This window comes from Mastigoproctus giganteus, chromosome 10, assembly GCF_048544385.1.
Source record: "Mastigoproctus giganteus isolate SK-2022 chromosome 10, ASM4854438v1, whole genome shotgun sequence".
NCBI lineage: Eukaryota > Metazoa > Arthropoda > Arachnida > Uropygi > Thelyphonidae > Mastigoproctus > Mastigoproctus giganteus.
The window spans coordinates 132,730,958-132,748,607 of NC_143584.1; the positions used below are offsets into that span (position 1 = coordinate 132,730,958).

At 37.4% G+C, this 17,650-nt stretch overlaps 1 protein-coding gene across 6 annotated transcripts in view; it reads right to left on the reverse strand.

Moving 5' to 3' along the window:
- Nucleotides 1–17,650, reverse strand: part of LOC150079291 (intermembrane lipid transfer protein VPS13D-like) — a 1,618,665-nt gene that overhangs the window by 1,126,621 nt on the left and 474,394 nt on the right. For all 6 annotated transcript variants that reach the window (XM_090383928.1, XM_090383929.1, XM_090383926.1 and 3 more), the window contains one exon: nt 10,673–10,826. In XM_090383928.1, coding sequence (XP_090240054.1) covers nt 10,673–10,826 — 154 coding nt within the window. The remainder of the gene's footprint in view (nt 1–10,672; nt 10,827–17,650) is intronic.

A 17,650-nucleotide genomic window follows, 5' to 3' on the forward strand; every position in this document is an offset into this window, starting at 1 on the left:
GTATATTTTGAGACTGGCATGAGACAGCAAGGTTGTCAGCATAAATATATGCTTCAAACAGCATATCCTAGATGCATCCAGGCATCATCACTTCCCCAGGTAAACGACAATACGTACCCAGCCATCCACATCGTTGCAACAGGAAATGTGATTCATTAGACCAAATAACCTTCTTCCAATCACTCAAGGTCCAGTTTCGATGCTCACGTGCCCATTGTAGGCGCTGTCGCCGGTGTGAACCATGGTTAGCATGGGCACTCAGAGCAGCCTGCAGCTACACAGTGTCATTTTCAGCAGGATTCGATGTACTGTGTATTGTAACACATTACTCCCGTCACCAGCATTCCAATTAACTGTGAGTTGTGCCACAGTTGCCATGCACTATCCGGGAGAGCCTAAGCTCACCTCAAGCATAGTGCGCATAGTATTAGGGTCAGGTGCCACCTGTGGTTTCCCACATCTGTGCATTTTTGTAGGCTGTGAAGAAATACAGTACTACTGTAAATGCCAGAAAAGTGTTGTGTGTTGTATATGACATATTGCGTTAGGTTCTGTTCTTTGTCCTGGCATTTGGCCGCAGGGCCCCTGGTGGGACTCCACATTGCCCGCGCACACCACTAGGAAGTAGCCAGGCTGCCCATTATTCATTGGCTTGTCTCTGCCAGGGTCGCCAGCACTTCTTGGATGGAGACAAAAAGAGAAGAAAAAAAAAAAAAAAAAAAAGTAGAGTCGGGGAAGTACAGAGTGTATGAAAGAAAGAAAGGAGGGTATAGCTAGAAATATGGAGGATGTAGGCAAAGGCATCCTCCAAAAAAAGACACAGCAAGAGAGCTGCGTGTAAGTTTCCACTGATGAATCAGGTGGCCCGTAGGCCAGCTGATCCTATCCAGGTTAAGATCGGTTGACCAGTTAGGTAAGGATCAGATGTTTGGGGTGTTCCTTCCTATTTTGCGTTGGCAATAGGGTACTCCGTCTTGTAAAGACGGCTTGTGCAAACTTGGTAAACTCATAGTAGTAGTAGTTTTCTTCTGTAATGAAGAAGTGTTCATTTCCTTGAAGGTTATCTTGTATACGAGTAAACAGGATGCTGCAGAGGTCCTCATAGTGTTGACAGGTATGTACTAGATGGTTCCAGTCTTCTATTTCACCACATGCACAGTAGGGGTTGTCAATGATTCCCATGGATGTTAGTTTGTGGTTTATTGATCTGTGTCCAGTAACGAGATAGGTGGTGTAAAGACCAGGAGAGAACCAATTTGGAGACTTGGGAAATATGGCATTTACATAAGGTATAAATTTCTTGGTGATTGGGCCCTTGTCGATAGCAATCCATCTGTCCTGCTAAGTCTGAAGTAGTAGGATGGCAATTTGTTTCTTTTCCTGCTTGATTTCATTCAGATTATTGATGGAGAGTCCAAGGATATTGCTGGTATGCCCCTGGATAAACAGTAGTGGAGGCCCCTTCGAATAATCTCCAGATCAAGCAGAAGGATGCCCGCAAGAACCTGAAGGGCTGGGTTGCTAACTGTGCAGCATGCCCTTGTAACAGTAAGAAGGATAGTACGCTGAATGTTTCCCAATTTACGTTTGTTGTTGTAAAGAGATGCCCTGTGAAACCAGACCTCAGATCCATAGGTTATGAAGGTTTGTTATTTGGTTTTTAGGAGCATTAGCAACTAAGGCCATATTGCTCCGGGATATGCGGTGGTCATTCCTGACCTTTCCGCATCCTCCGTATTTGGTGGTGACGGGCTCGAACCCCGGTCTAATCAAGAAGCGTGTGCTAAGCACTGCTGCTCCTTCCCACCTGGCTATGGAGACACCGTGTTATGAAGGGAAGGAAGACTAATTTGTACAGAACCTTAAGGGTGCATCAATTCAATCCCAATCACGGCAACTAACCAGTGCAATGAGAGCAGTGTAGTTTCTCACTTTCGCGTGGAGGTGTGAAAGATGCAGGGGGAAAGTGAGCTTAGGGTCAAGTACTATTCCCAGTAGTTTTAACATAGAAACTAGCTTGATGGTTTGGCCTTTAAGTTTGATAGTGGGGTTTCTAGTAGGCTGTAGTGATCCCTACAGGAGAACGGATTGTGTCTTTTGGGGTGAGAGTCTTAGTTTTGTAGAGCTGCCCGGTTCTGAAGGATTTGACCTCAAGCTGAGCTGTGGTCGTCCAACACCTCGCCGGTGGTTTGTGGGTTTTCTCTCCTCAAACCACTTTCGGTAGGCATTAACCACAGCTGAGTGTGAGCAACCCACCAGCCATGCCGTTTCGGATATCTTTTGTCTTCCATCTCTTGTTGTGGAAGTTGATAGCCTAAATAAATTTAAAGCTGAGCTGCTGGACAGGTATTTGGAACGAATGGAGGGGTGAAATTGAAGCTTTTTTTTTTTTTTTTTGGCTGATGCTGCATAAGCTTGTGTTCTTGCATCGTATGCCTCTACTAATGCTCCGATCCAGTCATCTGGCCATTACAATTTGGCCTTTGTCAAACTTGCTTAAGTCCGCTGCCTTTCCCATCTGAAGAACAAGAGTAACACTGATTAACGGAGCTCGGTTTTTTTTTATACCGTGTCCCAACCCACGCAGTTGCTTCAATTTGCATAATGACTTGCTGGTCATGTTTTGGCTCATTGGTATATGTATGTTTGAAAAAGTGTATTGCATAACTGAACTTGAAAGGAACCATTATATAAGAAGTTCTGATGAATTTTGGAAGATGTCCTCAGACAACAAATGCCTTGAAGAATTCTGTATCACCAAGTGCTATCACAGTCTTTTTAAAGGGATATAGCATATGGCATGCTTTACTGAAAAACTATGTTCAATTATCAAACGTTGGAATAAGATTTAAAAGTAAAAAAAAAAACAAAATGAACAGTGGTTGTTTTAAAAACTTCACACATCACATGTGTAATAACCTTAACAAATGAGCTATGGACTGTTGGATTTTCAAGCATTGAAATCATTTTTAAATGGATCAAGTAAAATGCTTCATCTAAGTAAAAAACAAGGAATGAACAGACTTATCATAGTACCTAGAATTATCAGATTGTTTGGACTATTATGGTCTGCTCACAACAGGATTGGGTTTTTGCATTAAAGTGTTCATTAACTTGCCTTTTTTCTTTTTTTTTTTAAACATCTTTTGGACAATGAACTAAATTTGGACATAGCGCAATTTACAGAGGTTGTTTGGTGTGTTTGTAAATTTAACTTTGGAAAGTTTCTAGGATCTTCACGCTTGTGACCCCTCATCTTTAAATTCTGAGGTTATGAGTAGTGAGAAAAACCATTTATCCTAAAGACAGCCAAACTGTACAAACCTTTGAAACCTTTTCACTTCAGTAGCATGCATAAATTGAATTAACTTCTTTAAAAATAGGAGTAAATCTCCATCCAAGATTCATCCATTTTCAGGCATGCAGTCCTTTTTTCAGCACACAACTTAATCAGATGACAGAAATAGACTATTACCAGTAAGAGGCTGTTCCCGTCATCTGAGTGATTGGAGCAATGGTTCGTTCCTGTCATCAAGCCAAAATCTGTTCTTGTTACTCCAGTTGGAATGCTAACAGGTCAGCTTTATCCTTGCCTGAAGTAGTAGTAGTAGTAGTGGCATGTGATGCAAGAAAGCAAATGTATGAGCTTATGCAGCATCAGCCAAAAAAAAAAAAAAAAAAATCACACCATTCCCTCCAAATGCCTGTCCAGTTCCTCCTTAAATTTATTCAACCTATCAACTTCCACAACGACAGACGGAAGTTTGTTCCAGCAATTAACCACCCGCTGGCTAAAGGCAAATTTCCGCACATCTATTCTACATCTGTCTTTTCTTAATTTGAATTTATGCCCCCTTAGGTTCGTAATCTGAACAAGGGGAAGGATCCCATCACAATTCAGCGTGCTGAACCCATTCAAGGCCTTATATACCTCAATCAGATCACCACATAGGTGCCTAGTCTCCAGCCACTGCAATTTGCAGAACTTAAGCCTCTCTTGGTAAGAGGATCCCTTCATTCCCCTCACCAATCTTGTTGCCCTTCTCTGTACACGCTCAAGTAAATCTACATCCTTCCTAAAATGAGGCCTCCAGACCTGTACGCAGTACTCAAGGCATGGCCTGACCATTGCCTTATACAGAGGGATAATCACCTCCTTTTCCCTGCTAGCAAAATTCCTATATATCATTGACAAAACCCCATGACCTGCCCTGGCAGCCTGTCTGCATTGCTCAGAGAACTTCATATCTGACTGCACAATTACTCCCAGGTCTTTTTCATTTTCTACCACCTTAAGTGTAGTACCACACAGTTGGTACGTTTCTCTGGGGTTACTTCTCCCCATATGCAGTACTTTGCATTTGTCAAGGTTAAGCTTCAGTTGCCATTTCTTAGCCCATCTGCCCAAATTTTCTAGATCCTGTTGCAGTAGCACACTGCCATTACTGTCATTAACAACCCCGCCAACCTTTGTATCATCTGCAAACTTCAACATTAAGCCTGATATACCTTCACCAATATCACTGATAAATATACAAAACAACAGTGGACCTAACACCGAACCCTGTGGGACACCACTAATAACATTAGGCCACGAAGAGCAGCACCCATTGATTACCACCCTGTTTTATCCCACCTTAACCATCCTTTTATCCATTGTAGCAACTTACCCTTAATACCATTCTGCTCCAATTTGTACAATAGTCTTCCATGCGGAACAGTATCAAAATCTTTCCTGAAATCCAAATATATAATATCAAAATTATTTTTTGCATCCAGTTCCTTTGTAACCACATCATAATATCCTATCAAATTTGTCAGACAAGACTTTCCCTTAACAAACCCATGCTGTGTCTGAATTATTGCTGCAGTCTTGTCTAGATGATCCTGCAATGCATCTTCAACCAGCGACTCCATTATTTTACCCGGAACAGAAGTTAAACTAACTGGTCTGTAATTACTCCTGTCACCCTTCGATCCCCCTTTGTGAATTGGGGATACATTTGCACATCTCCAGTTCGTGGGAACCTCCCCTGAGTCCAAGGATGCTCTCATAATTATGGCTAAGGGTTTGCTTAGTTGCTTTGCCACCTCCTGTAATATAACTGGATAGATCCCATCCACCCCAGGTGCTTTTCTTATGTTTAACTTCAACAATTTCTCTTCCACTTTGCTCTCAGTTATTACAAGATCATTAAGCACCCTGCTACAATTTGATAACCTTCTGCCATTTTCAAACCTTAATAATTCCTCACGTGTGAATGTAGATGCAAAATACTCATTCAGTTTGTTTGCTATCTGAGCAGGATCACCAAGATCACCAACAGTCGAACCATCGATGTCAAGTGGACCAATCAGATTCATCCCCTACCTTTTAGAGTTTATATAAGTAAAGAAATCCTTGCTGTTTTTCTTAGCATCTTTTGCCAAGGATTTCTCGTAATCTGCCTTCGCCTGCCGAACCTCCTTTGTGACCTGATTACAGATTAACTTATATCTGCCATAGGCTTCTGAGTCGCTTGATAATTTATATGCATCCCATGCATTTTTCTTCTCTGTTACGAGTCTCATTAGTTCATTTGACAACCATTTAGGCCTAAACCTTGAACAATATTTCTGACAACAGAACCATCTGGTTTGGACAGAGGTGGGGGCAGAGATGGGCAAAAGTTGCGGCCAATAGCTTTGGCAAGAGACCAGAATGCTCGGCTACCATTAGAGCAAGTTTTCTACTCTTAGCCTGTTCAAACTCAAGTTTGGACTGATTAATAACTGCTTTACAATTGTTGCAAGCTTTGGTGTTTCCAGAAAATGAAACTGAAAAATTAGAAACAAGCCAATTAAGATATGCAATGTTCTTCCCTTGAACAGCCTTGGCACATTTATTGGAAAACCAAGATTAGATAAAGGACGAGATTTTAAAGTGGAGTGTGTGATAATGGATTCCATTCCTGCAAGAATAATTTCACCCACACGATCTGAGCAAACATTGACATCAGAAGTTTTGAAATAGTAGTCCGACCAAGGAAAAGAAAAGAATTCTCGCAGGTCATCCCATTTTGCATTCTTGTAATGCCAAACAATACGAGGTTGGGAAAAGCCATGAGATAAAGGCTCCACTGGAGATGAGACAATCACCAAGTTGTGATCTGAGGTGCCTAAAGGATCTCTCACTTCGACCGTGTACTTAGATGGGTTGTTTGTGAGAAAAATATCAAGCGTGTTGGCTGTATGGTTAGGATTGTCCGGTATTCTCGTAGGTAAATGAACAATCTGTGGAAGGTCATTAGTAATTGCAAAAGCCTCAGCATCTCGACCAGCTAGTTCGGTGTGACTAGAAAACGGAAGCCAGCTAGAGTTGTGAACATTAAAATCATCAAGGAAAATTACCTCACTGTTAGGAAAGTTGGACTGGAGAAAGTCAAGTTGCAAAGAGAGAAAGTCAAAGAGCTCCAAGTGATTAGTGGAGTTGGGAGAACAGCAGAGACAGCAGCTGAATTTGACACAATGAGGCAGAGATATTTTAAACCAGAGAAGATCGAAAAGAGGAGATTTCAAATTACCAAGTCTTTAACAGGGAATATCTTTGAGGCGAAAGGAATCATACAGCAAATAATTTGGGCAACTGAGATGAGCAGTAGTTGAATCAACTGATAACTGAGATTCTGTCAGAAAAAGTACATGGGGTTTAGCAGACTGCAAGTGGAAATGGACATCGTTGAGAATAGAATTGAGACATTTATATTTGTGAAATGAATTAGGAAGAGTTTGCGAGGTTTAGATCTTTTTGCAGATAAGCTTACTCTATTAGTTTGACAATTCATGGTGTATTCAATGGTAAGAAAAAGTGGGTGGGACATGCTGTAAGAAGTATTGAAATTTTTGGATATGGCATACACATGGTAAGAATATACCCAGATCCTTGACATAACGTGGCCTCGACAATGCCTCCTGCATATACACAGTCGTCCTGCGAACACCGTTTTAGACCTGTTCCCTCGAAACGTAAGGAAGATTGGATCTTGCCACGATGTTCATCGTAACCTTAAAAGTCATCAATCATACTGCATGACGGAAGAGATGGGGAAGGGTTGACCGGAACTTAATTCTATAGACTAAACATGGGTTCCACCACTTCAAGCCTCCAACAAGCAAAGTGGTGGTATTGCAATGCTTGAGGGGAGTCATCTACCACCTAGTACTGCCTGGTAACACAGAGAGGCAGCATTCCTCCATGTGGTGTTGGTGCCATACCCCGACCCCTGCTTACGTAGGTTCACACCTGGGTGGTCACCCACCATGTGCTTGTGCATGGAGGTTATACTCAGGATTACTAACATTCTCACCATCGTGAAGGTGCAAGCAGAGGATTTGGCTGTCACAGACCATCCGGACTTCGCCGAAATTGGGTTCACTTGACTTGAGTGTCACCCGAATATAGTTGCATCAGGGTTTTAGACTCCCAGGTAGCAAGTACAGCTTGTCTGGCATATCTCAGAGAATGTCTGTGACAATCTCAAGGACCAAATGGTTATATGAGTTACAAAGGTTAAAAATATGATATATATAGTCTTGAAAAGTAATTAACTGCTTTGAAAAATTAATAGCACACATAGAAAAACATGGTGTTATGAGTGTAGATTGCAGTGAAGCAGAGCAAAATTTGGTATGGTGGTGGTGTATCATAGAATAACAATGAAATGAGGAGACTGCAAAAAACTTCAGACAGGTATATGGGTCATTTATAGGGGTTATAGAACAATTATCAAAAAAGGTCATATTACAGAAGTCGATAAAAGATGCTTGAAAATAATCTCAGCTAACGGCATCCCTAAAAAGTTGCACATAGGGTTCAAGGATCTGTTCTCGGTGTTTTGCGCAATTCCAATACCTTTTTCAAAAACATGAAGGGAGTGTAGCCACTGATCATTATTCAGCCCTGCACAAGAACACGAACTCCACTATACATGTCCCTTTCTCTGATATTGGAGGGATGGTACTGCATTCCTTGTTGTTACTAGATTAAATAACGTCTGTAATCTGCTTGTAGGCTAAAACACATTAGAGAGCAGAACTCTAACCCCATTTGTCAGGGCTCCAAATCACATGTTCATGGCACCAGTTTTGATGAGTTTGGTGATGGTTTGGGATTAATGGGATACAGGGCATAGGGGCCTCTTGAATTGAGCCTTCCTAACACAGTTGATTACAGGACATCATAGGGATTAGTGCCAGATACAGATCTGTTCTGGTTGACACAGCCCTCAGGAAACCTTGGCCAGCTCTTCTTGTAATGGTTCCTGTCTCCTGAAACTGCTTCTATAATGCTGAAATGACAAAGTATGACACATTAAGCCAATGTACCACCTCCGCAAGCAACTGCCTGGCTTAAGTCAATCAACAGCCTGCCATCTCAAAGAATCATCTAAACAATAATGACTTGCCATCTTAATTACCAATCTAGCAATTTAGCAATCTAAAAAACAAAAATGAAGTGAAGTAGCTGCAACCAGTGTTTTTATAGGAATGAATAATTTGTCTAAAGTTCGGCTCTGTAAGGTGGTAGATCAATTTCTATTGGATACTCTTAATTTGCATCCCAGGATGCTTATTATATCATATATTCGACTTCGGCAAAAACTTTTCACAATAAGGTATTCATAAAAACAAAACATTTTGTTCTGTTAATTTTGTTAAGCAGTGTACATTAGAAAGCCATTATTTTTATTTATTTTTTTAAAATTTTTTTTTATTTATTTATTTTTTTTTTTGCAGAAAGAAAAAATTTCATATGCATTATAGATGAAATAACACTTGAAGACAAATCTTATGGTAAAATTTTATAACAAACGTTACAGTTCGGTGATCATCTGAAGAGAATTAGGATACGGCAAAAAGCTTTGCTGTCTCCTTATGCTAGACATAAAGGTGGCTATAAGATTCTGTGGTAACAAATCTCATTCTCCTGGCAGCACAGACCTAAAACTGATTTTTTTAATCTCAAAACATATTACTTATCAAATAATTAAGCATCCTAGGAAGTTGGCAAGTGTCACCAATATCATCAAAAGACCATGTTCACTTCCGAAATAAGATAATGTTAATCTGCACGTCTTAAACAAGCACTAGAACAAAACACAAAAATCTACAAGGCTAATAAATTTGAGTCAGAACAATTTTAAAAGATAAAAGAATACAGGGCTAAAATTTCAAATTGCCTCATACACATAAGATAATTTAATCAGAGAGTTGAAAATGCTGAAATGTTTCTCCGGATATGCAAAAGTTAAGAAAATTTTCTCAAATATAAGCTTGAGGTCGGATGAAGTAGTTTCAAATCTAGGTGCTGTATTTAGTTGGGCAATGAGAATGCTGATATTTACACTGATACAGAAGTACACATGTCAGTTGTTGCAGTTTGGGTCAGAATCTGTCCTGAAGGGATTTGATGGATCATTCTTTTAAATTGGGAAATGCTACATAGGACTGAAATTTCTCAATGTTAAGATTTTGCTTATCCTAAAATAACAAGGAAAAGACCTCTATTTTGTGCAGAAGAGCATTGCTGCACAAAATAGGTTAAACTTTGGAAATTTCTAAATGAAAAATTTCCAACTAAGAAAATCGGGCATTGTGGCCTTACTGAAAAACCATTCACATCACCAGATTCAGCTGTTGCAGTTTTCCTTTTGTGAGAGAATTTAAAAGGCCACATCTACTCTAAACATCTTTTAGTAAACAACATAGCTCTGGTTCATACTATAGAATGAAAACTGAAGAATTTGCCAAAACTACATGTTACATTCATAAGTTTGCAAAACAAATGCCATAAAGTAGACTGCTTTCATGCACTGAGGGTAAGTGATACCATTTTTAAGTGTGATATACCTTTCTAAATGACTACAAATTTTTTTAGATTTGGTAACTAATAAAAGTTTAATTTATAATACAGCACTTGTATACTTTTCCAGGGCACTTTAAATAAAATAAAAAATGCACCTGACCTTTACTTACCACCTTGAACTTACCCAATTTCAAAGTTATTACATGGAGCACTTTATGCAAGGGTGCACCTGCTCCAGGAATAATTCTTCAACACACGGTGGTAAGTAAAAGATTGTGAGCAGAGTTTATAATGACATCTTTCGAGCATACGAAGTTTTGACTTTTTTTTATGAGCTATTTAGCAGAAAGCTGCTTCGAATAAACACATGTTCTTCTCACTGTGATGTCCCCTGAAAATGAATAAACTGGAACAGCATTCAGGCAATTTTTGATCAACCAAAACATTCCCATTGTGCCACACCCATTTATTAAAATATGCCAGCATTGGCAGCATATAACCTTTGGCTATTCTCAAAATTAAAACAAGACATGAAAGGATAATGAGTTAAAAAATACAAACAAATATGTTCGACAACCTAAAAGCATTCACAAAAATGTTTTTCACGAGTGGTAGGAAAAGACAACTTGTATGGCTGCAGAAAAATTGATGAATTTTATAAAATTTGTTTTTTGCAACATTCACCAAACATTTTTTGATAAAATCTTATATGTACCAATGTAAATATTTATTAAGCTCAAATTAAAAATAAACCAAAAACTTACTTGAATTTACTTAGAGATTTTATAGCAGAAACTTAAAAAACCAGATTAAGGATTCAAAACATACCAAAGGAAGCCTGAATTCTTGCCCCACTAAGAGTTGCTGTAGCAACTTTCTGGGCACCTGAACTTTTATGTTTGATGAAAGCTCGTAACAGAAGAACATTCAGTCGATGGAAGTCAAATGTGACTTCAGTCCTTGCACACAGCTCCCTTAAATTCTACGAAAAAAAGCAGTAATTAAGTGAAAATAACAGGAGCACTGCAAAACTGTTAAATTATCAAAATATAAATATTTGATTGTTATAATTTTCTTAAATATCAGAGAAAAAATGCCTATCTTTACATATGGGGTAATGAACTAAATGATCTCCTACAAAAAAAAAATTAACCTATTAACCTAGGTTAATCTATTAGGCCACAGTAAGCATTATAAATCTTTATAACAATTTTCTGTACAATAAAACCAAACTAAAAATGTGTAACTATAAATTCAAACACAATTTTGAAGATGCCAGTAGTTCAAAATTAAGACTTTTTTTTTTTTTTTTTTTTTTTTTTTGTTATCAACTACTTTGATGGGTGTATTCACAGACAGATAAGTTGCACAGAATGAAAAACCCATATTAACATATGAAGCACTCCTTTGCCTTGCCAGTATCAGTTCAATACAATCCTAATTAAAGTGGTTCAAGTAGGTTTAAATTACTTGTCATTCATTTTAAGAGGTCTGGCTAAGAGTCCTATCTGAAAGAAGAATTTTTTAAGGCCTTTTTAACTGAGCATAGCCAATTAAAGTTGAGGGAGCAGATTTCTCCTTCCATGAGTTATGTTTTACAGCCCACACAATATTCAAATTAGCCTGTGAATATTTTCCATTTAGCTACATTTGATTTTAATGGCACAAGGGCAAGTACACCATGATATGCTAATTCAAAAAAAAAAAAAAAAAAAAATCAGTAACTTACCAATAGGTTATCTTGTAAAAATGTATAAAAATTGAAAAGTAGTGTAAGCGTCAGATTACCAAAAATGAAAAATTTTATCATTCTGATACAGCACGAATTTGTAAATTAAATTCAGGACAAAGAGTGTAAATTCTAATTCTCTTAAAAACCACAGATAATCAAAAAAATAAAAATGTCAACAAGAATGCAAGTCTACACAGTACCCAAGATATAAGTACAGGTTCAACCAAGATTATTAACTCATATATGAACTATTAAGCATTAACAGATGACCTAGTTACAATGTATGAAATTAAAATTTCACCTCTGAAGGGACAAAGGGGTCCACATTACTCACACTGAATGTAAAAAGCACGAATTACACAGCATGGAGTGATTGGTAAAGTGACATTTCTACAAAAGAAAAAAAAAAAAATTCCAACAATTTAGTGAAGTAGATGTGGTCTCCTATTGGAACCAAAACTCTAAATGAGCAGCCATGATTTTCATCATGTAAGACAAACCATTAGGAGGATGAATTTCAGCTGGTAGAAATTTTCACCCCTTAAAAGACCCATATTGAAGATGTAAAAGGAAAAGAGAGAGCCCATAATTTTTTAAGGTTTTAGCTGTGGGTGATAGTTGTAGCATGGCAAGAAAGTCATTATAGTATGCCAACAAAGCAGAAAGAGAGTACGAATTTCTGTGGAGAAATTAAATATAGTCATATATAAACAAAATCAAACAAGTAACAGTGGATTATAGTAACTCATGCAGCTGAAATTTATGCAGAGCCAAACAAAGAAGAGAACTGGGAAGATTCTGAATCTAGGGACTCAGAATATGTTAGACTACCAAAATGAAAACCACATAAAAAAAAAAAAAAAAAAAAAGGTAAACCATGATGACAGTGTACATTCACTTTTGGAAGTTTAAGTAGAGAATTTCCTTTAGCAGAGGCACACAATGCAGGAAAGCAAGCTTATGCCCCCTCAAATGTTTCGTCTGAAAAAATTTGGACATTAAGCCTGATAACTTCATCAATATCATTGATAAACACAGGAAAAAAACTTCCCATTTCAACCATCCATCCATCGTCCTAAAGTTTTTCCAGTTCTTCCTTGAATTTATTTAAGCTGTCACTTCCACGACAGATGGAAGCTTGTTCCAGCAATCAACCACCCACCCACTGGCTAAGGGCAAATATATACACACATTTATTCTACAACTGACTCCTCAATTTGAATTTATGTCCCCTCAAGTGCGTAATCTGAGCAAGTGGAAGGATCCCATCAGTACTGAGCTTTCTCAAACCATTCAAGGCCGTATAGACCTCGATCAGATAACCTCATAAGTGCCTAAGTCTTCAGACACTGCATGTTGCGGAACTTAAGCCTTTCTTGGTAAGAGCAACCCTTTGTTCCCACTCAACAATCTTGTTTCCCTTCTCTGTACTTGTTCCAGCAGCCCAAATACTTCCTTCCAGACCTGTAAGCAGTACTCAAAGTGTGGCCTGGCCATTGCCTTATACAAAGGGACAATCGCCTCATTATCCCTACTAGCAAAGTTCCTGTATATCATTGACAAGACTCAATGACCTGTTCCGTCAGCCTGTCTGCACCGCTCACAAAACTTCATATCTGACTGCACAATTACCTCGGGTCTTTTACATTCTCCACTACCCTGAGTGTAGTACTACACAGTTGGTACATTTCTCCGGAGTAAATGCTATACATATGCAGTACTTTGTATTTGTTAACGTTAAACTTCAATTGCCACCTCTAAGCCTGCTGCCAAACTTTTCTAGATCCTCTACCAGTAGTGAACTGTCATTACTGTCATTAACAATCCTTCCAACCTTTGTATCATCTGCAAACTTGGACATTAAGTCTGATATACCTTTATCAATATCAAATAATAAATATAGAAAACAAAAATGAGACAAATACTGAACTCTGGGGAACTACATTAATACAGTAATCCACGAAGAGCAATATCCATTAACTACCACTCTGTCCTCTACCACTCAACCATCTCTTTATCCATAGCAGCAACTTGCCCTTATTGCCATGCTGATTCAATTTGTACAGCAGTCTTAAATGTGCAACAGTATCAAAAGCTTACCTGAAAACCAAAATTATTTTTTGCGTCCAATTCCTTTGTGACTATATTGTAGTCTCAATCAAATTGGTCAGGCAAGTCATGCTTTAAAAAACCCATGCTGTGTCTGAACTATAACTGCAGTCTTGTCTAGATGATCATACAGTGCATCTTTAACCAGTGCCTCCATTAACTTCCCCAGAACAGAAGTTAACTTAGTTAACAGAAGTTCTGTATTTACTCGTGACATCCTTTGATCCCCTTTGTGAATTTGGGATACATTTACACATCTTGAGTCAGTGGGGACCTCCGCTGAATTCCAAGGATGCTGTCATAATTACGGCTAAGGGTTTGCTGCCTCCTATAATATATATCTGGATAGATCCCATCCACCCCAGGTGCCTTTCTTCTGTTTAACTTCAACAACTCTCTCTCTCTCTCTCCTCCAATTTGCTCAGTTATTACAAAATCATTTAGCTACGTTAGGCATATACTAGACAGGCACTTAAAGTGCAGCATTGAAAAAGGCTTTAAATGCCCAGTTTTAAAGGAAGCAGAGGGAAAAGTTATACAAACTAGATAGGTATTTCAAATGCCACGATGGATGGCATTAGCTGGCATTCAATGTCTGCTAATGGCATCGGAAGCATTGAAAACACCAGCAACTTGACAAGATATAACTATCAAATTGCTGGTGTTTCATTGGAGAAATTCTCCCATAAACCTTCATTTGTTTGTTTTTTATACTTTTGGGAGAATGATGTTTGACTCAGAGAAGTTTATTTGTGAGGTGGAAAGGAGGCCTGCCTTATACAACAAAGCATTAAAATACTCCTCCAACAAAGAAATAAAGGAAAGCGTTGTACTGAAACTGGAAAAGAAATGTTGCCGAACTGGGATGAACTATGTAATGATGAGCAGAATCAAAAGCCAAGTTCTGAACCTTATATTTATTCTAAATATTACTTCTATTTTAGCACTGTTTCGTTACTTAATGAAATACAGGTTTGTTCATTGGTATAGACAATTTTTTGTTAGATTCCTCTAGTTACCTGTGTACAGAATCACAAATGTATGTAATTTTAGTTAATAAATAAGATCAAAACAGTAATCAGAAAACTGCTAAAAAATATCCACTGCAACAGCAGAACTAATGTCAGCATTAAAAAAAAAGAATCAAGTGTGGTCTCTTCTTTCAAAACGAATTTTGAACCTTTCATTTCAAACATAACTTCAGTGTACTTCCGTGTCTGAAATAATTTTATAACATCTCTCTCTCAATTTTTTTTTCTTTTTTTAAAGTATTGTGAAAGCAATGAAAGGAAGCAGCAAGCAGATGCACAACTTCATTGCCAGCATGAAATGGATAGGGGAAGGAAAAAAAAAAATGCATGCAACTGCTTCTTGGCATAATAAATGTAACCAAAAGAATTGCAATGAATTATTTTTGAAAAATGAAAAGATCATACTTCTTTTCTTTAAAGTGCATTGCATCTAGTAACACAAAATCAAGGAAATTCATCTGTTCAAAGCCACAGTAGAAACGGTAAAACCTGGTGTAAAACTGATAACACCACAATGCACATTTGATTAAAAAAGTTTGCTTTTTTTGTAATTGTTTTTGGGAACAATATAGGTACTGCATGTTCTCTGAATATTCTAACGAACTTTCAAGAAATTATTTCTATTATAAGCTGCTTTATAAACTTTGAAAATGGTGTTGAAGGAAGTTTGCATGAACATTCGTAAAGTCAAACAATACTAATCCTTTATTACATGGAAAGTAATCCATTAGTGTGATAGTGGAGAATATTTTCTGCTTCAAATGGATCTAAAGTACAGTAGAACCCAGATAAGAAATTCCCGCAGAAGAAGTTTTCCACTGGTTTGGTTTCTTAAGTCCCAATTTCATCTCTATATGTTGTAATGTATTATTTTCCCACGTAAGAAGTTTCCTGGGTAAAATGTTTTTGCGCATAAAAAGTTCATGATAAAGAATACCACAGTGTATTTTTATAAAGGTGTTTTCTCACTTAATACGTTTTTTAAATATAGAAATTATTTATTTTTAACATTAAAAAATATTAAACAATATAAACATTCAGTTATCGAACAAGTTAGTTCCAAGCATCATATTAGTTCATAGTAAACCACCGAAGTAAGTGAAATGGCATCGTTTATATTATTATATTTCATATTGTGAATGCCTTCACAACCAGTTGCCCTGACATTGAACTACCTCAAATAAACAGCACTTCGACAATGGATTCTTGAATATCCAACAATATCCACCCAGGGGTGGTGGGATGGTAGTATCGGCTGAGAATCCATTGTTGAAGTGTTGGATATTCAAGAATCCATTGTCGAAGCATTGCTTATTCGAGGTAGTCCAATATCAGGGCAACTGGTTGTGAAGGCATTCACAATATGAAATATAATAATATAAATGTTGCCATTTCACCTACTTCGGTGGTTTACTGTGAACTAAAATGATGCTAAGAACAAACTTGTTCGACTCCACTTCTGTAGTCTGAGGCTTTCAGCACTAAAACCTTTTTAGTATAAACATTTTGAAATAATGGAAGTGACATATTGGAATTGTTTTCATCGATATCCATAATTGGATAAGTAGATCACATTAATTACTTAGTGGACTGTTGCTTTGTCTTATTGTAATTATGACCTTTTAAGGTATGTTGAAACTCCAAAGGAGCTCATTCTTCCAACTTGGCAATGAATTTACCACCAGCAGAATGTTAAGTAAGAGGAATATTGTCGACAGGCTATAAAAGTAAAGTTCACAAATTTACACTTTATTATCTTACTGAAACTAACAAAATTAAATGATACATGAAAATCGGAAGAATATTTTCCACAGGTTAGCAAAATAAAAATAAATTTAGGCTTACATACACAGCTTAATTAATACTGTAATATGTACATGCTAACTAATAGATATTTCTTTTCACTGATAGTTTGGGAGAGGGGTGAATTTAAAACAGTAAAAAACATAAGCCATCAATAACAAAGAACAAGGAATACACAAATTGCAACTAACACAATACGTACAAGTGAGATATGATGTAACAAGTTTACAAAGCTTAAAAGGTAGGAATGAAGAGAAGATTCTGAAAATTTATTAATGATTTTTATATGATTGAAGATTTTAGCATTAGCTTTAGTAGAGGCACATGATACAAGAGAGCAAGCTTATACAGCATCAGCCAAAAAAAAAAAAAAAACCTTCCCATTTCACTGATCCATTCATTCCAAATGTTTGTCTAGTTCTGCCTTGAAATTATTTAAACTATCAATTTTCACAACAACAGCTGTAAGTTTGATCCAGCAATCAACTATTCGCTAACTAAATACAAACTTCCACACATCTATTCTATAACTGTCTTTCCTCATTTTGAATCTATGCCCCCTCAGGCTTGTAATCTGAACAAGTCAGAGGGCTGACTCTCTTTAAAAATTACAGCTGTGAATTACAGGCTCCGAAAAAGCGATGTGTTTGCCTTTTTATTTACCTAATTGTTATTTTATATTGTGCTTTACTCTTATAGTTATTGTTACACTGGTTATTTTTATTTTTAATTTAGATAAAGAGTTTTTGTAGATTACTACTTAATATACATAAAACCGTTATTTCATTCGAATCTTGCAGCCATTGTTTTTGTATAGAGTAGTAGGGAATTCAAATTTTTAATTGTGGAAACTAGGCAGCTCTAACGTATAATTATATAGCGTAATATGCATAACTGCATTTAGAATTCTATTATATAGCGTAGTACTGACAATTAATTAATTAAATTTATTGATCTTATTAATTTAAAATATCATGCACCAGACTAGAGCACCAAAGCAACGGGCACAAAGTGGCAGGAGTGCTGTGACTCAGGGAAGAACTGAAGGGGGACAATTCTCCAACAGGATTCTCGGCGATTCTCCAAAAGCCAAGAAGGATGTCTTTGTGTGTGTGTGTGTGTGTGTGTGTG